The sequence below is a fragment of the Lepisma saccharinum genome, chromosome 23 (assembly GCF_977018435.1).
Source record: "Lepisma saccharinum chromosome 23, izLepSacc3.1, whole genome shotgun sequence".
In the NCBI taxonomy this organism is placed as follows: domain Eukaryota; kingdom Metazoa; phylum Arthropoda; class Insecta; order Zygentoma; family Lepismatidae; genus Lepisma; species Lepisma saccharinum.
Genome location: NC_139251.1, coordinates 53,904,333 through 53,930,072, shown reverse-complemented (window position 1 = coordinate 53,930,072; position 25,740 = coordinate 53,904,333). Strand labels below are relative to the sequence as shown.

The 25,740-nt window shown below is 35.3% G+C and overlaps 1 protein-coding gene across 1 annotated transcript; it reads left to right on the top strand.

Moving 5' to 3' along the window:
- Positions 1-236: 236 nt before the first annotated feature.
- LOC145977760 (ras-related protein Rab-32-like) lies at positions 237-25,740 on the top strand. The gene is made up of 5 exons (XM_083110029.1): positions 237-254; positions 6,588-6,792; positions 10,505-10,686; positions 15,546-15,689; positions 20,271-25,740. Exons 3-5 carry the CDS (start codon positions 10,525-10,527, stop codon positions 20,376-20,378), a joined length of 414 nt encoding a protein of 137 aa, XP_082966155.1. The 5' UTR covers positions 237-254; positions 6,588-6,792; positions 10,505-10,524; the 3' UTR covers positions 20,379-25,740.

Sequence of the window (25,740 nt, the reverse complement as noted above, 5' to 3'; positions counted from 1 at the left end):
ACAAACTCTTCTCCCTGGTCGAAACAATACCCTCAACCAGTGCATCAGTGGAAAGGAGTTTCTCGTGCCTCAAGAGAATAAAAACCTACTCAAGAAGCGCTACATCACAGAACCGACTTTCATCTTTGGCGAACGTTTCAATCCAAAAGGAGCTCTTGAACGAACTTATTGAACGTCACCCCTTCCATGAAGACATTATTGATAGATTTGCAGCCCTGAAAGATAGAAGGATCGATTTGATCTACAAAACGTAGGTGAGTCAAGCATAATTCAGTTCAACTTACTATTTGTTTTTCATTGCCTATAAATGTACTTCTTCACCTGTTATTTTAGGCACGAGCCGCTACTGATATAATAAGGTTCGGGACTGCAAATATTCTCCATATCCAGATCACACCGGGAAATTTTCTAAATACCAAGAATGAAACACTTTTAAATAAGATCTTTTCGAATTTCTCGGATGTTCGGGATTACGAAAAGTCTGGAAATCATTTCCCGGATTCGGGATCTGACCTTGAAAATTCGCACCCCGTAATTTAATTTTTTTTACAGTACCCTTCGGCACGTAAAAACATGGATCAGGGACACCATGAAGGACAGGAGATTGAGTGGGCGTAACTTGGGACAACTTTGTGTGTGTGTGTGTGTGTGGGGGGGGGGGGGGGGCAGGTACGAACTTGAAGCTAAACGTTTGGGGGGCAGAGACGAAAAATTTTTCATCCCATAAAAATAGTGTCCAGCATTATTTGCTAAATAACTGTTACATTTTCGAAATCATAAATATTATTATTTATTACTTAGCTCATTAGGTCTTAGGAGGTTATCAAACGTATCCTTAACTTGTAAATTTTAACAAACCTGAAATTTTTGTGATGACAAGTGCCCCCGCCAAGTTACGCCTATGGATTGAGTAGTCTCTGTTTGATATCTGTGCATTGTGAAAACTCTAGTCTGAACTTGTATACAACAGCAAAGTATTTTCAATTCAATTTGAATTTGATGATTTGTAAAGTAGTAGTAGTAATAATAATAGTAGTAATAAAAATAATAATAATAACGTTTCCATTACTAAAGGAGAGGATGTGGAATCTTGCACTGCTCCCCTGAGAAAATATCCTGTGGGTGTCCTTGGATATCACTATTTATTCTATTTGATGATTTTACTAGATTTAGAGGTTTACTGAAACTGATGTAGACATCCATCGAGGTGTGTAAATCCCTGTTTACTCTTACATTAATTGACGATTTATTGTCAGTTGTAGATATCTCGAGGGGATAGGTGATTCGCCCCCTTAATTCACCACCACACTTGCACATAGAGAGATAAATAAAGAGACAAGACAGACCACTAACTGTATGTACACCAGAGGCTGTCAGCGACATAACGAATCACATCTGTGTGATCCATAGGCATAACTTGGCAAGGCAAGGGTAAAACGTATCCCCCCCCCCCAATTGTTCAATTCATGTGAAAATTTACAAGTTAATGGTATTTATGTTAATCTCCTGGCACCTGAGGAGTAATTTTTATTATTTTCCAAATATGACAGTTATGAAAATCATCCTGGATGGTATTTTTATGGGCTTGAAAACTTTTTGATTCTGCCCCCCCCCCCCTGCCCTCAGTTAGGTCCTAAGTTATGCCTATTATTTATTTATTTAGTTTTGAATGCCTATGATCTCCATCAAATTTGTGCACTTTTTGTTATGGCTGCAATAATAATAAATCTAGTAATTAGCATTATATCAAAATCAGAAATTTATCACATATTAAATACAATTTCATCCCCCATAATTGAATATTCAAGCAATAGATAATAAAATAAACAAGTGAAAATGACGGCTGTCACTTCCGATTTTTCCATTTTCTGTCAGGGCTCACCTTGTCCTGAAAAACATAACATAACATTAACATTATAGACCCTACAAGGCTGAAATTTTGTGTGCAATCATTCAAAGAGTTATACATGACACACAAAAAAATTCACTTGTTTCGGATCATTCCTTCTATGTTAGGGACAATAACACAGGGCCGCAAATTAAATTCAATTTAATGTTGTCTTTTGTTTAATATGTGAACTTTATTATTTGTGCCATGCTGATCACGAATATGAAATTCGTTTTTCTCTATCACACAAGGTTTTCTTACAAATCAAATTTCAAAATTTGGGCTTTGTCCAATATTGCATACTGTTTTATTATAATTTTTCTTTTCTTCAATCAGAATAAATGCATCAACATGTTTATTTTAAAATGAATATAGACAGACACAAAGGACCCATATAATATAGAAAACGACATATAGCAGTATATAATATACACACAAGAAAATCATTACACAATACATATTTTTCAGTTCTGTTTAGCACGCTTTCTTCTGTAAGCTTTCCTAACTTTTTTGTGATTTTCTTCTGGCGTTTCTCTGTACAATGCCTAACAGTAGTCAGCCATCATGCTAACACTCCAATGTCCTTGATACCTTTTCTCCATATCCCTCATGTCCTGATGGAACCGTTCGCCTTGTTCCTCACTTAATTCACCGAGATTTTGTGGAAAGTTATCAAGGTGTGAATGCAAAAAATGTAATTTGAGATTCATGTTACAACCCATCTCTTGAAATTTAAGTAACATATTCTCAACAACTTCTCTGTAATCAGGACTTTTGTGGTTCCCCAAGAAGTTCAACACTACACTTTTAAATGCTATCCAAGCATCTCTTTCAGCTACAGTCATTGTTTCCTCGAAGTCTTTATCATTCATTAATTTCCTAATATCTGGTCCAACAAAAACAACACCTTTCACTTTGCCGTACGACAGGGATGGAAATTTGTTGCATATGAACTTGAAACATTATCCTTCCTTGTTAAGTGCCTTCACAAATTGTTTAATCAGCCCTAATTTGATATGAAGAGGGGGAAGTACAACTTTATCAGGACAGACTAAATGTTGTTGTACGATGTTCTTTGAACCCGGGTTCAACGTTTTCCATATTGGCCATTCATTTCTTTACCATTGGTAATTTCGTGCCCTACTATCCCACTCACAGATGTAACATGGCATTTTCGTATAACCACATTGTAGTCCAAGTAAAATGCTCAAAACTTTAAGATCACCACACACCAACCAACCATGTTCCTCATATTTAATTATATTAAGAACAAGTTGCATATTGCTGTAGGTTTCTTTTAGTGACACAGAATGAGCAATAGGAACTGAGGGGAACTTATTTCCATTATGTAACAGAAGAAATTTTAAATTTGTTTTATTCGAGTCAATGAATAGCCTCCAATCAGTTGAAAGACAAGGAAAATTTAACTTAGTCAGCAAACCAGACACATCACAACAAAACACGAGAGAATCTTGTTTCGAGAAATAAGGCACCAACTATTTTTCTCGGTGTCTGTACCAGGAAAATGTTGTTCCACAAGCCAGCAAGTTCTTTTCGTTAAGTGTGGAACCAAGAAGCTCAGCTGATTCTTTAGATAAATTTAGGTCTCTAACTAAATCATTGAGTTCGCTTTGAGTGAACGGTATAGGGTCACGAGATCCGTGAAGGGGGTCATAAATGTCATCTTCCATTTCACTTTCTTCCACTGAATCACTTAGTGAACCAGGATCACTTACACACTCGAGACTTGATGGAGGTGTCGGTACAGGCAAGTCTGGACCGTGCAACACAGGTCTCATTGCAGAGGGAATATTGGGATACACTATCCTCTTCTTGTTTCTAATATTTTGACCTACAATTTCACAGGAACAGAAGTAACAATCATTGCTGTGATCCTGAGGCTCCCTCTAACACCATGGGTATTGCAAATGGCATAGATGGTCGCTTTCCTGTGCTCCAGTTTCGTAAAGATTCCACACATGATCTACATACCTTTTGTGGGACCCACGATTTATCTTGATCTCCTAGTTTCATTTTAAAGTATGCGTAATATGCTCTTCTTACAAAACCTGTAATTTCCTGTCTCTGTACCCGAAGAACAAATTCATCGCAGATATAGCAAAACACATCTGGGCTATTCAGACAACCACGAGATGCCATGGCCACACCACAGTAATGTACCACACTGAACAACCAAATGTTAATGTAGGAGATAAACGTGTCTTACATACCATGGAAGCAAATTAGGACTTTTGACAGTTACATATAAAATTAATTTCAAATGATATATCAATGTTTTACATAGTATTATTTTCAGCATTTAGGCAAGAAACATATTAATTAATTTAAATAAAACAAAACTTCTCTGTATTTAAAACTTATTAGTCTTTATTACTTGTTGAATAATTTTGAAACGTACCAGTGACATCTAGGGACAATCACTTCAATTGCACTGAAACGTGCATACCACAACCCACATATATAAATCGTGAATTGTAAAAAATTCTTGCGTGATGTGAGAAAACTAATGCCAGTTTGAGCATCAGCAAGTTCAAATACATGTAAAACACCCAAAATTATAAAAACAACAGAACCCATGCGGCCCTGTGTAATTATTGAACTCCTCTCGTAGAGTAGCATGTCTATAATTGTTTAGGCATGTTAGTAAAGTAGTTCACTAATTCAGTTTTCCATCTCCAAATGTAGGATATAACTAACTCTCGAGCCTTCTTAAACCTGAAGGTTCATGGCTTCTTAAACCCAAAGGTTCAGACATTTAAATGCTAAATTCTAAGTCAAGGTCTCGCGTCTCAATTTTTCTCACATAACACACATTATCACAGATCATTTGTGTCTGGTAAAACAAAATACAAAATGCGCATACAATATCATTTATTAAACCTTAAATTATTGAGAGACAATCAAAACACGTAACCTGTTGCTGTTGCCCCCGAGAAGAAAAGTTAAAGAAATGCATAATTTTTGCAAACATCTTCCCCATTAGCTACCGTGGTATCCCTCAAAATTAAGATTTTTGGTCCTAAGTAAATGTACCAACATAAAAAAAATAGAAGCCACAAAGAAGAAATCGGGGACTTCAGAGTTAGGAACAGTATAATTACATGTCTAATCTTAATATTTGATTTTCTTTGGCATACGATAAAAGAGAATTTGTTTCTTGCTTTTAGAATCATTAAGACGACCGGAAGTATGTGAAATGGGTGAAACTATAGAATTAAGTACAACTACTTCACTCAAATACTCGCCCAAAACGAATGATTTGGTTACCTTCTTTTCTCAGGGGCAAAATATTACGTGTTCTCATTGTCTCTCAATAACTTAACTTCACAGACGAAAGGTTGGTTAAATAACTCACGTTTAGTTTTGTTGTTGTTAGCCGTACCTAATACTATATGTAGTTTTACCAAGAAATGTCCAATTCTTACAGCAATATTTCATTGTGATTTCAAAAGAAAAAGCCATGAGAGAAGCAACGACAAAAACAACACTAAACCTGACATAACTATAATGTTATCCAAAATTCAAGTGTCAATATTTCTAGTTTCGAAACTCGAATCGCAAACATTTTTTTACTATGATACTGTTTGGGAAAAGTGTACAAAAATGATTCGCTACAAGTAGGCCGTTTTTCAATGATTTCAATAACTCATCTGATTTCGAACATTTCAGAAAATTATTCATGAAAGATGACTGACGCTAGGTAGCCTTTTCCCGTTCTCTCTGCCTTTTCCTATTTTCTGCCCCTGACATTTTTTCCTTTGCTGTACTCATTTTCATTGGATGCGAAAACGGAAAACCAGGAAGGAAAATTCAGAAACATGCAAACTTTTAAGACCGTACTCTTGTAATGCATGCGATTCACTCGCTACCAGACCACAACTGAGTATCCGAAGGGAAGCAATACTACGAACTATTTTTAAAAAAATGTTTATCGTGCCGCTTATTGTTGCGGAATATTAAAATGTTCAAAAACATCCAGTAGCCTTTCCGAACAGCCGCCTGCCACGTTCTGAAGCAGTGAATGGAACAATTGAATTCCTAAAAGTGAGAATGGATCTTAAAGGATTGTTGACGTTAGATGACAGGTTCCGCATGATGGTTGACGTTGATTGAAGCAGCAAACAATAGGAACGATGTTTTGGCATTTTTTCCTCATATATATATCTCCAAAGTGTTTCAGTCGGAACTTTGATTGATTGAGTTGGTGTTTTAAGTCCACTTTATACACAGTAAGGCTAATTGGAACTGGACTAAAGTGGAACCGAACCACTATGTGCTTCCACCGGGTATCGAACAGTTGGAACTTTGCAACGTGGAAGTTCCATGGCAACAAATATGCATAGGAACAAGTTTTCTCCGAAGGATGCATTCAATAAATGAAATCTGTGAAACGACATGTATGTTTAACAAAAATCTGCACTAACATCTCAAATATTCATTTATATGCAGCATAAAACTGTACGATACTAACCCAAATGAATTAAAATGATGAATTATTCTATTCAAAGCAAATTAATTTCCACCAAGCGCATGATATCAATGTAAAGAAGGATGAATTTGAATTTTATGACTCTTTCTGTACAAATAACTTTCTGAACCTTTGAATATAATTTCATTGATTTCATTTTATATATTTTTTTTGTCTAGTTAAATCAATAAGTGTTCTATCTCTTTGCAGGCCCAACCGGGCGAGAAGCGAGAGCATCTGTACAAGATCCTAGTCATAGGTGAACTTGGTACTGGCAAGACCTCTATTATAAAACGATATGTCCATCAGTTTTTTTCTCAACACTACAGAGCTACGATAGGTGTGGATTTTGCCTTAAAAGTACTCAATTGGGATGCAGATACTATTATAAGATTGCAGTTATGGGATATTGCAGGTAATCATTATTATAATGATGGTTTTGTAAACTATTATCATCCAAAAATATAAATGTTAATCAAGTGAAAGTACTGAGGTATAGCTCATAATACAGGGTATCTATAAAAGAACTCCTGGGTTTTGAAGCTAAATATTTTATCAAAAACTGAAACTCAGGAAAAAGTAAATACATATTTTTGAAGGTAATGTTATTAAGTTTTGTTTACAATTTAGTAAATTCCAATGTGTGCCCCTCCCCGTTTGTAGCACGGCACACATCCAAACGATAATCAACTTACCACGTCGTGGCCAGCATGTCTGGGGTGATGGTTGCCACAGATGTGATAATTCTTTGCCTTAGATGGTTGACATCTTGAATTTTCTCCGCATAAACCATGTTCTTCACAAGTCCCCATAAGAGAAAGTCTAAGGGAGTAAGGTCCAGACTTCTTGGAGGCCATGGAATATGCCGTTTCCAGTCCACACTTCCAGTTTCTTTAAATGCCTTAAGTCATGGACGAATGGTTTTGTAAGGCTCAACAGCACCATACTCGCGTCGAAAGTTCCACTGAATAGTAATAACAGATCCAGTTTCTACAAGCCATATCACACACTGCACCTTCTGTTGCGCAGCGTTGCCAACCTTTGTTGGAATAAACTCCAAACGCCGTGAATTAAACTTGATGAGCTACTGATTTCAAAGTAATTAACTAACCTGAGTTACCTAATACCATTTGCGCACTATCATTGTTTAAAACCTCGGAGTTCTTTTATAGACACCCTGTACATTACTATTACTAAAACTCGTAAATAAATCATTCGCTGTACATCTTATTTACTTCCAGCTACCCTGAATGAATAAATCCTTGGACAATCTATCATGTCCCACACAGTATGTTCCTACTGTTCTTTTTTTTTTTAACACTTCTGTCAAATCTTGTCTTAACAAAACGAACAAAAACCACTTGCTGTCTCACTATCTTTGTTGAAGAGGTTTTCTCGGAATATCAACCAGGTGATTTTTGGATAGGCGTACGAACTTTTTGAGAGCTAACGCCACTCTCATCTTCAGGGATTGAAGCGAAGAAATGTATGAAGGTAAGTTTTTTTTTTTTGTATTTAGTGTGGGAGGAGTCTGCTGTATGTGGAGGGCCAATCAGGTGTCGTCTCTCCGACATCCTTGCAAGAAGTCTATTAGTATTGGTAACAGGCTAGGTCCAGTTTGAGTCCTGTGTGTCTGTTGAGGTTTTCTTTTTGCCCGTGGATGGTTATTGCTTCTTTGATGATTCAGTCCCAGTAATTAAATGACTTACTGAGGAAAACCTGAACAGGGATACGGGGCTCGAACTGCACCCAGCCTGGTTAGCAATAGTCAACTGAGTGTGTGCGGACATTGTAGAAGTGACACCTGATTGGCCCTCCTCCCACACAAATACATAAGAACTTATCTTCACACATCTCTGCACTTCAATCCCTGAAGATGAGAGTGATGTTAGCTCTCAAAGCTCCGAAGACCATCCGGAAATCACTTGGTTGATATCCCGAGAAACCCTCTTATTCATCTGCTGCCAGGAATGCTTCAAGAATTAAATCTTCTTTGTTGTTCGTGTAGATCTACATCATTTCCATCCGAACCACAGACCTCATGTCACATCCAGCCACTGTGCCTTTTCTTTTACTAAATTAAAATTAGTATGACATGCATTATCTTTTATGCAAATAAAGTTTCCTTGAAGGCATTCTAATCAATAAGAACCAGGTTACGTACCTGATGGAGACACATCGTGGTCCGGATCCCACTATAAACTGTACAGGCTGTTTCATAAAGGACTTTACAATTTCGTAATTACATATAAATTTATTCACATGCCTCACAGAGCTGCTTTTGGTGTCATTTTGTAGCAAAATACAAGTTTTGACTCACGTAAAAGCTTAGTTCCGAATCACACCACTGCTAGTGCTAGCGACAGTTGTACCAAAATGGCTGCCTTCACTGGTTTCCAGTGAGTGTTTGCTGAGTTTGCAAATTCACATCCAGCAAGACGGCGCACCGCCGCACTACCTCAACGATGTCCGAGATTTCCTCAGTAACCGCTTTCTAAATCAGTGGATAGGTCGAGGTGGGTCGATTGTATGGCCACCTCGTTCACCAGACCTGTCACCTCTTGATTTTTACTTCTGGGGATTTATCAATGGTAAAGTTTTCAGACCACCCCTACCTGCTACACTCGCTGATCTGAGAGCAAGAATCTTTGCTGCAGTTGAGGAAGTTACACCTGACATGCTGCAGCAGGTTTGGCAAGAAATCTACTTCAGATGGAATGTCTGCCAAATTACCAATGGAAGTCACATTGAACCTTACTAACTTATAGGGTAAAAACTTGGATATATTTTGGTACAAAATGACACCAAAACCAGCTCAGTAAGTCGTGTGAATAAATTTATATATAATTACAAAGTTGTAAAGTCCTTTATGAAACACCCTGTATATCCAGTAGGTCCAGTCTCTATTAGCCTTTCAATACCCAAAAAATTGAAAACATTTTTCCATACATTGTATAGTTCCCTGGGTTGTAGAATGTATACATCAAATTTCAGCCATCTATAATAAATGTCAATTGACAGAAATGTTCAAACTCCTATCCAGAAAAATCAATGTAAACTTTCTCAAATGGAACTTCAATAGGATTCCATTCCACACACCTATTTCGTGTTGCATTCTTTTGAAAATTCAAAAATTTAACACAGTTATTTCCTATTCTCTTAATGTAATCAGCAATGAACCTTTTGGAACATGCAGTTGGGTAAATTTTAACCAGACAGTAACATGTGGGGATCTTTCATTCTTGTGCCCCCCTTTTTTTTTCATTGTAAAGTTTCTTGCTTACTTAAGTTATGTGTTTTGAGTTATAAATGAGTTTGTTCCTTTCACAATTTATTTACAATGACCAATAAAAATGCATTAATCAAAGTAATGGTAAGGCCTCCCTGATAGCCTAGTTGTAATTCTGTCAAGCAAATTCCCCGTTTAAACTGTAAGTTCAGACCCAATTAGCCTATCTGAGTAAAAACATCAAAATAACTGTATTAACTGTTAATATGGGACAGATTTGGTTAGTCTTGTCCATGTGTTTGTTTGTTTTATTTAGGGTCTGGTTAAATATTAGTTAAATACTATAACATTAAAAATCATGTGTGAATATATCCTTGATTTTGAAAAATAATTGTTAGTATTGTAATGTAAGATTATAATTCAATACAACACAGTAGAAACATCTGAGAGGAAAAAAGATATTTTCAAATATTGGCATAATTGATTACAAAATCAAACGTAGTGTTTTTCTGTCTAGTATATGTGTGCTTTACATAATGGAAGACTAGAATTTATCAAAACCCTGCACATGAGTTTCATGCAATTTTAACCAGAGCAGTGTTTTGAACCAACCGAGTGAAGGTTTTTTTTTTCCACAGATTATACAGATTATCAAGACAGTATGCATAGACAAAATAAAGATATGATATGTATGTTTGTGTTGCCATTAAAATAGGGTTTGTGCAAAGGTTATTGTACAAATTATCAGATTGCGTTATGAAGTCGAAAATTGACTATTCTTCATCCAATGATAATGTGTCATTAGTTGTGACAGGCTTGAACAATCATATTTTTATTTAAAAATATTGTGTGCTGCAAATGAAGACATTTCTTTGAAAGAGATTTCCTTCCTTTTTAGGTCAAGAAAGGTTTGGAAATATGACAAGGGTGTACTATAAGGAGGCTGTAGGTGCTTTCATTGTGTTCGATGTGACTAGGACTGCCACATTTGACGCTGTGGATAAATGGAAGGTGGACCTAGATTCCAAAGTGCAGCTACCAAATGGTTCACCAATACCCTGTATTCTTCTAGCAAACAAGGTGGGCTGCTTTCTTCATCAGTATATTGTTTTTTTTTTTTTTGTTAATAAATGAAAAGTTATGACATAATAACAAATGTACTCTTATTGACTTTTTTTCCATGGTTTTCAACACTAGACATGGCTGCTGTTTCTTATTCAGATGACACACCACCCATTCACACTGTGAGTTAAGCCCAATATGAGACCATCCACTGACTGCAATTTAAATGTCTTCTTCTTGAGGTGCTACAACTTCACATATTGGCCTTTTCAACATCATCTCCCCACATTTTCCTATGCTACATGCTCTTTCGTCAAATTCTTTACTTTCATGTCTTTAAAATCTTTAATTATTTTATCTTTAATTATTTTATCTTCCCATTGCGTCTGTGGCCTGCCTAAGGCTCATGTTCCAAGTGGTTTTCATTTATATATTCCTTTTGCTAATCTTTCATCAGACATTCTATTTATCTGCTGAAAACCATTTTAATCGTTGCAATTTTATGACATTTATGATATTTTCATTTCTTATTAATTTGTTGAGTTCTTCGTTAGTTCGTATTCTCCAATTACCATCAGGTTCTTTCAGAGGTCCATAAATTCTTCCTAAGATTCTCCTTTAAAATATTAAGACTTTCTGCTTACAGGAGTCTTTGAGGTTCCAAGTTTCACATGCATATGTGAGTACGAGTCTTATTATGGTATGATAAAGTCTCAATTTAACTGATTAGATATTAATTTGCTGTTGAATAAAGCTAAATTAGCGAAATATGCTTTATTACCCAAAATAATTCCCTCATTAATTTCTTTGATTGTGTTGTCACCATTTACTACTGAGCCAAGATATTTAAAGGATCTCAATTCTCCTATTTGCTCTTCTTTTATTGTAATCTACTTTTACCATTTACACATCTAAGATGTTTCGTTTTCTGCATGTTTTTTTATTATGAGATCTATTGTCAAAGTTAGTAGATAAGAATAGCTGATTCACCGGACTCTTGTTTTTTTGCGTTAAAGTCACCTGGTATAATTATTACATCACTTTTTTTGGAACATTGTCTACCAGATTTTGTATATTTTCAAAGAAGTTCTCTTTTACTTTTTCTTATGTATCTTCAGTTGTGTTGATTAGGGTTATATCATTATGTTTGCCCTTAATTCTTAGTTTGCATAATTTTTCGTTGTAAGGTACGAATCCTATTACGTGGTTTTGCATTCTTTTTTGTACAATAAAACCTGTACCAGCCTGTCCTCTTCTATCTTTTACACCACTGTGGAAAACTGTGTAGTCCTTTTTATTTATTATACCATTTGCACTCCATCTTGTTCCATGCAGAGTTACTATTTCAATTTGTGTTTTCTTTTTTTGCTCGGTACTTTTTTTAACCCCTTCCCTGTGAAATTTTCTGACAAAATGGTTTCCCGTTCTGAGTTTGCATAGTAATATTTTTTAAGTAGCTACTGCTTCAGCACAATTCATCCGAATATCATGGTTCATACGTCTTTCTCTTCAGAATAGAACAGGCTTTCAAGTGGCACCACGCACATGTGTGCATCATGTATGAGGAAAGAGAAATCTGGGATAATTCGGGAAATTTCCCTCCAAAAAATCCCTTTTGGTTACTTTGGGGCCCTCTGGACCGGCCCTAAATATAGATAGCCGATTATAATCTACCTTGAAAAATACTATGGTCTATGCATAATGTGTCCGCCAAGTTTCATTGCAATATCTTCAATAGGTATGAGGGATGAGGAAAGAAATATTTTGCAACCCTGTTTGACAATACTATTAAATATTAAATACTATTAGAAACTAAAAAAAGGTAAAAAGAAAAAATCACCAACAGTTCAAATAACGCAACATCAAAGCAATTGACTAAACATGAAACACAAACGAACTCGCATGTGCACTTTGTCAGCATAACACAAAATTGGTTTACTTTCCTCTGAACTACTACTTCTTTGTCAAGAACTGAAAATCGTGACTAAATAAAAGGTCGTTGTTTCTTCAATAGCAAAACATATTTTTCACCATCAAAAAACGTATTATTCCATTCAACACAGGTTACTTCAGTCAGAGATGTTCGCGGGCGTAATATTACACCCAACACAGAATAAGCTATAGTGACCAAGGGCGTAATATTATGCCGACCGAACACAGGGAATGGGTTAAGCTCGTGATGTTTATTATGATTTTGATCCCTCCTAACACACAGAAGAATTATTGTGAATAATTGGTCAAAGTATGCTCATATTCAGTACGTTTTTGAGTTTACTCTATTTTATCTTCCTTGCATTAGTAGAATCCGGGAACTTTTCTAACGGTGGAAGCGGCCCCGGCGCCTACCCAGCGTCGAATAACATGGGTACCTGGGGGAAACCCTGGGGGGTAAAGGTGGTCAGGGGCGTGATGCTGATCACATCACCCCCACTCACGACCGGATCAAGAAAGTGCGGGGCGTTACCCCCACACCCCCTATACGCCTTCATGGCGTGGTGCTAAGCACAGGGGAACACTTTACTTTTTCTTTTTTTTACTTTGCATTAGTAGAATGTGAATATTCAATGTTTATCAAGACTCTTGATAGCATACCGGTAACATCATTATCACCTTGTAATCAAAGGGTCCTAGGTTCGATACCCAGTGGAGGCACATAGTGGTTTCGATCCCTTTAAACTATAGGTCCATTCTCAAATAGCCTATCTGCATAAAGCTTGACATAAACATAATGCAATTTGAGAGTTATCAATCAAAATTGATTGTTAGTCAGGGAGATAGATGAGTGGATGAGCAAATAAAAATGACTGTATTTACGCATGTATAATGCACACCCTGGTTTTGATGGGAAAAGTGACAAACAAATATATATCGTATATAATGCACAGTATAATCCAGGTTCAAGAAATGGCTTTCTTAGTTGTAGGTCGTAAAGCTGTTGCTATGCCTATCAACAGTGAATGACATCATTCCTATTCAATGAGTCGCCTGTTACTATGTGGACCAAGAGGAGAGAGAACATTACATTACAAAGTGAAAATGGCACATGGCCTTTAGACTTTTATAAGTGGTTTTGCTCATTTCCTCTTTAAAACTTCAAAATATATACTTTTCTATGACTAACAAGACATTTATAGGACCCTCAAGCTAGCAGGTAGCAGCACAAGATTTCTTCCATTAAGGCATTTACACACTCCATATATGTCATATGACATAATATGTATTATTTGGCCAGTAATACATTTTAATTATTTTCTTTTTCCTTATCTTTTTTTTCCATACAAAGTACCATAAAAATCAGTGTTCCTTCATTTTGTTATGAGCTTATTTCAACCGCTTTGCAAATAAGTGTCACCATCTTGAATGGATTACTGTTGCCTAGATTCAGAAACTGCAGAATTCAAGGTTTACAATGATATATAACATAATAGGGTTCCGTAAACATTAAAAAATTATTCCTTGTATAATACGCACCACACTTTTTGGAGGCAAAAATTTTGGAAAAAAGTGTGCATTATACATAAGTAAATATAGTATTTCATATCAATTAGTGTCTGCTCAGTCTTTCATTACACCTGTCTACTGACCAGACATTTCTTGGATTTTGGAAATATGAGAACATTTTTGACACCAGAAATCTTGTGAATATTCTGTGTAAACTGTTTTCATAAGACTGAAAAATCAGCTCCATCAAGAGTTCATTCTAACAACTGCAACAGCATATTCATATTCTTATGCTTGTAATAACCGTAAACTACAGGAAAATAATTATTCATAAATGTTATACATGTTTAATTTTTGTTGTATGTACGCATTGCTTCTTGCATTGTACAGTTATTTATTTTGTAGTCAATGGTTCTTACAAGCATAAAAATACAAATAGTTATACATGTTCACCCTAATAAAAAGAAATTTGTCTTTTGCTATTGCCAATGAGAACAGAAATGTAGAAAACAAGGAAATAATGTCGCATGTAACAGATAATAGTGTTTTGTAATGAACTCATGAACTTGAAATAATTATGATGATCAATGCCTTATTATACCATGTGCAGTTTAATACTCAACCGTTACTGCTGCCTATGTATATTTAGAGTAGTATAAATTGCATTTTGAAGCAGTGATGTCACAAAAAAAATGACTAGAAGGCAGAGGGAGGAGGAAATTTTCTGGTGGGAAGTGACATTTAATAAACCATTGAAATCATGCAAAAGTTGCATGAAGTATTTATTTACATAGTTTTTCTCATTTGATAGGTGGTCTGTAAGAGGTTACATTACCTCTGTTTTAGCAATAATAATAATAAAAAAGATGTACTGTTTACTTTCATTACTGCAATGAAACCCCAATTTTTCATTCCCGGATTTTACATTTTCCTACAGGAATCACTCAATCTTGATGGTCCCAACATAGCAAAATGTTATGGAATTTTCATGGAATTTTCCCCAATTTTACATTTTCCTGCATTTTAAGGTTTGTCAGCTTGGTCTCCTGAAAAATGTAAAATTGAGATTCCAGTGTAATATAAAAAAAATAGTATTTATTTTCCCCCCAATATTGAACAAGTTTTCAATGTTTCAGTATACATGACAAATATAATATTTACAGATTAGTGATATGATATGGGTATAGTGTACCTTTTCCTCCACAAGATGTGGATAATTTCTTATTTATTATTATGCTCCCTGCTGTTTGCTTCCAAATGTTTTTAAATAGTGTTCTTTCTATCACATAGGACTATCATCAATGTACATTTGCCTCTCTAATTTACACAAAACACATTTTTAATATTCGTTATACATTTCATATATTTATGATTGTAGACATAATTGAAATTTACAGTTGATATTTTACCTAAATCTGTTTAATTGGAATTTGCAGTGTGATCAACAAAAAGAAGGTATAGTGAACAACGCATCAAAAATGGAAGACTACTGCAAGGAAAAGGGTTTCTCTGGTTGGTTTGAAACTTCAGCAAAGGAAAATATCAACATAGAGGATGCAGCTCGATGTCTTGTTACAAAGGTTAGTTCTTTTCCACACTCTCTTTCTTAAGTGCTTGTAATGAGTATATTGTTAAGAGTACATTGCTTTTCTGTCATCTTTTCACAAAGACTAAAGCAATTGTTACTAAAGTTTGAAATGATATATGTCGACTACTCAGAATTCAACCTCTGGTTTAGCTGAGACAGTAATGGGTGAAAGTTGTGTAAGGGAATGGTGCTGGAAATTTCTAGAGGGACGAACTGGTGTGCATGATGAAGGTGGACAAGGAAAACTGTCTGTTGCGATGGGTGACCTTGTTGAATGAGAGGATAACGTGGTTCGAGCGCTGCCACTTCACAATATTGGAACTGTCTCGAGAATTTCCTGACATTGGGCGAAGTACTTTCTCTGAGATTGTGTCGGTGAAGCTGGGCTATCACAAGTTTTGTGCAAGGTGGGTACCGAAATGAGGAGCTGATAAGACAGTGTTCAAGAGTGGCTGGGTTCCCCGGTAGCAATCTTCTTCGACAAGGGTATACAGAAGATGGTGCAACGCTATGACAAATACCTGAATTCAGGTGGCAGTTTTGTTGAAAATTATTCAGGCTTGATTGATTGATTTGATTTGGTTTATTTTATTTTGCATTTCTGCCACTTTGTCTTATCATGAGGATGAGTGACGATATGATGAAATTGATAAAGGGACACTAACAACGATCATCCATGCCCAGTTCTTGGTTTGACTCTGGGATCCCTGGCTTTATAGTGCACTGTGGTAACCACTCCGCCATGGAGGCCTGCAAGAGTGTATGCAACTTCTGTGTATAATAAATATGGCTTTTCCTTATTTCTCTTATTTGCGTGGCTCTTGGAGGCTGGTTTCCGAATATCCCTCGTATGCATGGCTGTACTTTCAATCTTTAGCATATGATAACCTCTCCTGCCTGTAAGGCTCTATGGATGGTACCGTTTCGAGGCACATGCTTTTCAAATGTGTTGTGAGTAGAAAATATATCATTGCAGGAGACCTACTTGTTGTAGAATAGTAAGAATGATTTCTGAATGACAGAGAAACAATTTATATGTAGTTAATAAAGAAAAAAAGGACCATTCCATTGTCACAGACTACATTTTTGTTATTAAAGTAACACTTAAGCAACATTTTTCTTACAGTTACTGTGCAATGAATTATGAAACTAAACACTGTTGATTAAACTAACTATGCTTAGAATACTTTCCAGATTTATAGCTATTGGTCATCATTTTTTTTTTGACATGGGTAGGACAGATAAGAAATTTCATCTTTACTTCGGGTGAAAAGAAAGGAAAGTTCCCCGTGCATATAGCACTGTGCCATGAAGTCATATTTAAGGGATGTGGAGGTACGGCCCCATGCATTCTCAATCTTGGCCACTTTTACCCCCAGGTTCCCATTAATTTGAGGCTGGGTGAGCCCCAGAGCCACTTTATGTGGGGACAAGGTCGGATAAATTCCGATCCCAGCCTGGAAATCGAACCTGGGTCTCCCACATGGAAGAAGCCATACCGAATAGACCACCGTGGGACTCATCTTTACTTAATAAAAATTTTATTTTTTTATTTAAATTTCTGTGAATGTTCAAATAATGAAAAATAAATTACTTAAGACAAAGGGAGGAGGTAATTGAATATTCTAGTGGAGTTGAAGGGGAAACGTAAAAGTTTAAGGAAATTTTTTTTATTGGTGTCACGAGTGGGATGCAATACAAAATAAAAGTAAATAAAATAAACAAACAATTCATAAAACACCTTCTACTATTAACTAAATTGTGTATAATACTTGAATTTTTATCCAAATGACAATTTTAGATTGTTGGGTCGCAGGAAGAACAAAATTGCAATATTTCATTTAATTTTAAAAATTGAGATTGACGACACTTTTGTCATACAATACCCCAGAAGAAAATTGAAATTTTACACTGAAATTCATGTTGGGCAACTTATTCTTTGTTATGTTCCAAATATAACGTGTTAATTTTTTTTTCTCAGAAATAACCTTAATATGAGTGAAAGCTTCAAGAAGTTTTAATAATAATAATGATAATAATAATAAACCTTGCTGTCTAAGTTATACAGTTACTTTTATTGGAACAGTAGGCAATTATATTAACTGTCCTTATAAAAATGTATTTCTTGTGGATGAAACCCCCTTATTTACTCAGCAGCATGTGTATTTTCAAGAGCAAAAAGTGTAATTAAATTTCAAAAATGTAATTCCTTTTTTTGAAAACGTATGTATAGGTGTTACATTTTGAAGTGATAACTTGCAGTTATCAAATTGGCAGGCTTCCAGTCTGCACTGTTATGCCAATGGCCACTAGGTGCGCTGCTGCTGGACTGTGCTGTTTTGTCTGCCACTGTTTTGTTTTACTTGCTCAAGTAGTGGAAGCCTGCCACATTTGCTGCAAGTAAAACAAAGCAGCAGAGATGACACGACAAGCAGTCAGCACATTTCATTCCGTTTCAGTCATGAAAGCATTACTTGAACATCATTGCCTGTAACATCACTACCATTCCTTTTAAAATCGAAATAACAGTGCCATCGAAATAACAGTGCACACCGGAAGCCTGCCAAGCAGATAAGTACAGAGTGTTGCATATTATATCAATTGGCAACCCTGTCGGAATGTGCAGAAGTGATCCATGCTCCGGCAGGTGCAAGCCTCACAATCAGTCTGCCATGGAACATTGCCCATTCAGATATGCATCGTGACAGTGCAGGCGTTCATCCAAATAAGTCCTATTCAGGAGATGCTGCAGGCACTAAACTAAAAAGCTCAGGATGCCAGAAAATACACCTACTCAGACCTGATGACTCCTGTTTCTGCACGCTGCCATTAGCTCTCTATTGTCTGGCCCATCATATCATGTCGTGATGCTCTGGCACGGGTTGATGGTGACCTTCATTAGAGCATCGCAGTGCATGTTGCATCTCCTGAATGGAACCCGTTCGGATGAATGCCTCCACTGCCATGTTTCATGTCTGAAGAGGTGAATATTTCATGGAAGACTGATCCCAAGACTTGCATAAGCCTAAGCAAGGGAGACTTCTGCTCACGCACACCTGCGTTCCGACAGGGTTGGCAACTGATATTGGCAGATACAATATGCACCACCCTCTACAAGTTCCCATATGAATGGTGGAAGGTGACAATGGTCACCGAAATTAATCAAATAAAATCAACCTGTACACGAATATGTAAGTACATTTCATGTGTATATAACATATTTACTCATGTGTTATGCACACTTTCTTCCAACTTTTGAACCCCAAAAACTGTGGTGAGTGTTACGCACGGAATAATTCAGACAGCCAATATTAAAGCCACGCATGTTTTCGCTGTGCCACTTGTGCCTCCCCGATGATGCAGTGGTAGCGTTGTCGCTTTGTAATCAAGAGGTCCCGGGTTCGATTCCCGGTGGAGGCACATGGTGGTTTGGATCCCACTTTAAATTGTAGGTTCAGTCCCAATTAGCCTTACTGTGCATAAAGTGGACTTAAAACACCAACTCAATGAATCACTATGTCACTTCATATAACATTTATATATATATCAACAGAGACACAAATACAAATTAGCCGGCCCCCGTGGCATAGTGGTTAGCACATCATGCTTCAACAGTAGGGGTCCTGGGTTCGAATCCCAGCCTGGGCATGGATGTTTGTGAGTGTCCATTCATCAATTTCATCATATCATCACTCATCCCCATCTTCGCAAATTAGCCAAAAGTGACAAAAAAAGCGAAGTAAAATGAAGCAAATCAATCAATCAAATAATACAAATTACCAGGTTGGATTTCTTTAGTAATAATAATAATTATTATATATATATATATAAAGAAAAAAACACTGTAAAAGTGAAATTGCCATTTCCCATGATTTTTCACTTTGTAATGGAACATTTTGCCTCACTATTCTGGCAGAATTCGATCATGCACCTCGCATCACAGGGGATGTGTATGAGCAGAACTTACCGAGGCAAGAAGCAATAGAAAATAACTTCCCCAGTGCTGCAAATCCATAACATAATTTTGATCTCACTTTCCCCTACTACAGAATAAACAAAGTGGTTACAGAAGTGAAAGCCTTGGGATGCTAAACACAGCTGAAGGAGAGGAAGGTAGGTGGTGTGGGTTGGTGACTCGTTGTATACACAAGACTATATTTTCCTCTTGGTTCACGTAACAGCAAAGGGGTCCCGGGTTCGACACCCGGTGGAGGCACAAGTGGTTCGGATCCCACTTTAAACTGTAGGTCCAGTCCCAATTAGCCTTACTGTGCATAAAGTGGACTTAAAACAACAAATCAATCAACCACATAACAGCAGGGGTCTCATTGAATAGGTATGATGTTATTCACTCTTGATCAGCATAGCAACAGCTTTACGACCTACAACTAAAAAGCTATTTCTTGAACTGGAATTGTACTGTACATTATGTACGAGATATAATTGTGTGTTGCTTTTCCCATCAAAGACCAGTGTGTGCACACACAAATACAGTAATCGTACCACATCTAAAGTCCCATAACATGAAGAATCCAAATTTCGAAATGACAGTTTCCACTAACTTTTCTTTCAGATATTACAGAACGACAAAATGGTCCGCAACGATGAACGGGATGCTGATAGAATTGCATTGGATGGCCATGTCGCACGGGATCAGGTGCAGAAGTCATGCATATGCTGACATATTGTGTGTCATCTCAGTCCATAAGCCCATGAATGTATTCATAAACCTGGCTTTTTTATTCTAGGCACTTGTGTGCCTTTGCTACTTGATCAATTTTGCAGTAGTAGACATGTAAGACTAGAACTGATGGAAGGCATTATGTGGTGGAAGTACAAAAATTGAATGCATATCTGCAAAATTCATACTCTGTAGCCATTTATTTCTAAAACTCTCAGATCATGTAGGGGTTAATTGTTCATATGATTATTTTTAATTGAATTTCTTATTATGTACCAGTAGTTGTTTTTGTAATTTATTCCAAGTTGCGGAACAAATATGAGCAACACTGTTTGCAACAGTTTTTAAATCTGTGAACTCTTTTTACTAATGCGTTCAAATTCCCAGTTGAAAACCAGTTGACAGTAAGCAAGGAAATAGAATCAAGTGATCTTTTCTTACGTCAGTGATTTTTGTTAAATGTAAATTAATGGTTTATGTTTTTTTCTCAATATATGCAAATGCATTGCAGCAGAGTTCGATTTGAATGCACTGAAAACTTCTCTGCCTTTCCATTTTTTAATTAAATTTAGGTGATTATAAAATTGTCTTTTATTACCCATATTAAAACCATGAAATATTTGGAAATATCAAAAGTTATAAATAAGCAACTAATTACAAGATGTTTTTACTTAGACTTTATAACTTTAAATTTTTAAAAAATCTTCTCAACAATTCATTTTGCAAGTCGCATGAAGATTTCATGCAGGAAGATTTTTCTCTGCAGCATGAAGTGTAACAAATTGAACACTGCCAACACTGTAATGTATGAATAATGTGTGTGTACTTTTTGAGAAGTAGAAAGGTGGAATTGTACATATCACAGATTTTAGTGAAAATTTTGAGCTGATTTTGTGTGAACACAATAGTCATGAAGTGTATAGAGCTATATTTTTCTGCAAATTTGTATGTATTATTATTTTTGTGCTTTTTTGGAACTTTGATGATAATTGCAAATGTTAATTGCCTTCACTATGTATACATATTTGAATTTTACTCTTTCTACCATGTGATGTAGAGAACCTTGTGAACTATGTGTTAAGCATTCTAAATAAATCGTAATAATAGTGATGATGATAATTTGCAGTGTTTTTTGTGAAGGATTGTCCTCGCCAGAATGTAAGTGGGTAAAGTTACTATTGACTTGTTGTAACTTAACAGGTTATTTCTTATTTTATGTAACATGTTCTTGTTTGACAGCTGGATACCATTTGTTAACGATTTGTCCCCTTGTAGTAATTTTTATGTTCAAGCTGTTTGATACACGTGGTTATTTTGCCTGATAGATTTTTACATGAACTTTGCTTGCTTGTTTAATGAAACCACAACTTTTCTTTTTGGTAGTTAGTTAACTCACAGCAGTTGAAATGAACAAATATTTGTTTTGTAAATTACAAAGAAGCAATTGTACATTTACTATATACACAGTAATTTATTTTAAAGACTATATTATAGTTTAAAGCACCCTTAAATAATTGTACTTACAAAATCATAAGTTATTAGCCATAACAAATGTATGACTAGTTTGTTACAAACCTAAGCATATCTGACTTACAGAATACTTTCTAGACATTTGATATCTCAAATGCGATACTTATACCACAGCATATCCTGTGTCTGAGAATATTTGATAGGAGATGAAAAAGTAATAATTTTTAGGATCAATTTTTGTAAAGATTTTTGACCTGCTACTACTGTAAAATTTATGACCTGAACATGAAATTATTTTTTTTCTGTAACAACACAAATTCAAAACATACATTACAGTTGCAACTAATTCTGAGTACAAATAGTCAATCTTTGATCACGAGCACAATTTTACTCTGTACCATTGCAGTGTGAGTGTTCTGTGCGTATGAGTATCCATTTGAGAATACCATGTACTATACACCAATTGTGACTGACATCATTATTATATTATTTCTTCTCATATATATCTGTTATTTAATTTTGGCTAGTCAAATGGAAAGTTTTCACTTTTTTCTCCAGATGGAATAAACATTCATATAATGCTGATTAATTTGTGCTTTCCATTTGTTATTGTAAATACAAAAGTAGATGGCAGGAACAAAATGATGGCAAGTATCATGAAATTTGGTGTTTCGTTGTAGCAATATATGAAAGTGGAAGGGTATAGAAGAGAATAATACTTGTAACTATGAAATGGGAAGCTAAAAGTGTATAGCATTTGTTTTACATGACACACACATAACCTATATATAGAGAGAGGGATAGAGAAAATTAAAGTTTATGTAGTGGAATTGTGTAATATTTAGCTGTAGACTGGCAGGATAAGGTCAAATCAATTACAGTGTGTAACATAATTTATTTGAAATTCGAAACCAGTGTTAACAGGAAGGAGACATTGTAGAAATGCTTCTGTAGATAGAAATGTGCTCATTATATTTTGAAATGAATTTCATTGTCTTGTGAGGCGATTGATATAGTTTCTAACAAAAGATTTTTGTTCATTGATGGATGTTGCATTTAACTCTATTTTTAAAACTTCTCACTTTAGTCCAGTGTCCGTCCAGTTATGTTATAGTTCAACATGTCCAGAACTTTGTAGCTGTGAAGAAAAGTGAAACAATAAGAAATAATCTTGACAATGAAGAAAGGAGCAACATATGTTTTGTATCACTGTGAATTGCATAACTCCATAAGTTCCAGTATATTTGTATAGGAAAGTTAAATATATATCGAAAGATTTGTCATGCCAGCAATCAATATAGCTCATGATCGTAAATATATTTCATTTGCTTGTTCATGTTTCATACTGTGTGCCCACAAATTCATGAATTTTCATGGGATTCCACTCACTGGCAAGTTAAATTTCAAGTTTTGATGCCATGTAGAGGATATGGTTCGTACTCCTGACACAAGAAATGTTTCTTTCTCATATGAGGCTTGGTGTGGGAATAAATAGAAAATAGCCGAGTGTGTGTGATGAGTTAAAACTGGTGAATATTTTATTCGTTGCTCATGGAAGTAAAGATACTTAAAATTTAAAATGATTCAGAACAAAAGTGCTTAAAATTGATTTTACTTTAGTACTTTTAAAGTTCCCATGATCATTTACTCCATATCTTGGCATTAGTTAGTCATGTATTTTTAAAAAGTTGATTTGAGGCTTAGCAAATTTGGTGTGGTGAAAAACTTCTAGAAATAAGCATTTAGTAGCATCGTTCATGTTCGTACCGTAAACTCATCCTAAACGAACACTCATTTCTCAAACAATTCAGAAGGCCTATGATTAAATATATATCAAAAGTGATTTTTTGTTATTATTGTTCAGGTGTTGCGGGCCATGTGTTTTACATTGAAAGCAATTTGGCGTTGAGACTATCATGTTACATACAGTGCTTTTTTATGTGTAAAAATTTATAGTAACTCTGTGCCTATGCTTGTGGAACAATTTCAAATTATCTGTACAGTTACGATTTATAGAAGTAATTGACAAGAAAATTTTGCTTGTATTATGTGTGTGGCATTTGAGATAACTATTGGAAGTAAAATATCCATAGCAGAGAAATGAACGATTTTTGAGGGTTGTGCAAACTTCGTTGCAGTTAACAAACCTGATGTATTACAAAATCCATTAAGAATCAACATGTCCGATGAACTGAAAGTGTTCAATCCCAGGTGCAGTAACAGAAATTCCAATATAATGAGTAATTTTAAGACCATGTAGCATTCCATGTTTGTATTATTACAAGAATATTCCTCTGAAATGAAAATGCAAATTCTCAAACATGTTAGCCATTTCTAGTCTTAAAAGAAACATGTCATGAATGTAGTACTCCTCTTGTGAAAGTTCTGAAGCCCTGATTAAAGTGTTATTGACAGGCATTAATTCCAGCAAGAAAATATTAAATGCACACATGTCTCAATTTTGTAACATACTTGAATAACAAAATGTCTAAATAGTCAATCAGTAGCAACCATGTTTCTGCAGCTGGTAAAAAATCAGGATCATTTTTCATTTTCATTCCAAATTCTTTACAGTTGGCAAAATTTTAATTACATAGGTGTAGCAATTTTTTTTAAAAAATCAAAGTGGGAACAACATGGTACTCATTAATTGGCAGTGTCAGGTAATGAGAATTTCTTTGCAATTTTTTGTACAAGTGTAGTTTTTAAAAATTTCTCCAATGTTATTTTTTACATGTCAGCTATAAACTTCAACTTTAATTTTAATTTATTAGTCATATTCATAATCTAATAAAAAGAGATTATGTATCTTTCTTGGATACAGAGTGTAACATCCTAACTTTTTAGGAACAATAAGATTGAAGTAGTGTAAATGTGACTCTTTTGCAGGAAGGTAGGAAGTTAAAGGCTACAGATAAAATAGGAATCTGTAAGCTGGTTATATAAACTTCGCAGAAGATTCTAAAAGGAGGAGTTTGTAAAAACATTTTTCAGTCTTGTGGCAAGTAAGTCTACTTCAGTGTTATGCAGCTGCTCGTGAAGGCTGGTGTTATTGTGTTATTTTGTTGAAACGCAAAAGGATTTTAAACTCTCTACCATGCTAAGGTACTAATCTCCCCTTATAAAGTTACACCATTGCATGTAGTAACCTCAATGATTGTGAAGAACTTTAAGAAGTGATTTCTCTCAAATTTTGTGGAAGAATTATGAGCATTCTAGAGAAATTAGTTATGTAAGTAAATTGAAAAAGATAAAAATTGTAGCTGAAAAGTAATGTTTAATTTCCATATAAAAACCTTGAGAACCCACACACTAACGTTTTACTAGAAAAAAGTTGTAAAAAATTTAATAACTTTCATTTTGATCTCTCACATTCTAAATATTCCAAACTTGAAGGTTGTGAACTTCGAAATTCCAAAATGAAAATGAAGGTAATTGTGAAGTTATTTAAAAATGCAGGAGCACTGTGAACATGAAGTCAGTAGAATGTATAATTTTTTAAGGTGTAAATATTTATTTGTTTACATAACTGCAGTGTGTTCATGTGCAATATAAAAACAATGCTTTATAAACTGTAATGTGAAAAATAAAGCTTTCAGTTTAGGTGTCATGAGAACTGCTGAGTAAGTGCCATGTCCAAGATTGCATTCCGTGATTCTAGGAACCAATGTATTGTGAACAATGTCCATAGTGCTGTAAAGTACAACTGTCCAATCTAAGAAATTATTTGAATGAGCAATATATTCTATGTGTGCTATGAATTTTTATGTTTGTACATGTGCCATATGTAATACAATCCTATACTATGAATATATTTCATAATGTGTGTATATTTTATACTTAGTGTTGCTAGATGCATGTAGATTTGGATATCATTGAATATAATAATTAG

Excerpts from the sequence above, each read along its gene's own strand:
- LOC145977760 (XM_083110029.1), top strand. The coding sequence starts at position 10,525 with ATGACAAGGGTGTACTATAAGGAGGCTGTAGGTGCTTTCATTGTGTTC. Across the intron at positions 10,687-15,545 it reads GTATTCTTCTAGCAAACAAG|TGTGATCAACAAAAAGAAGG; the intron begins GTGGGCTGCTTT and ends TGGAATTTGCAG. Across the intron at positions 15,690-20,270 it reads CTCGATGTCTTGTTACAAAG|ATATTACAGAACGACAAAAT; the intron begins GTTAGTTCTTTT and ends CTTTTCTTTCAG.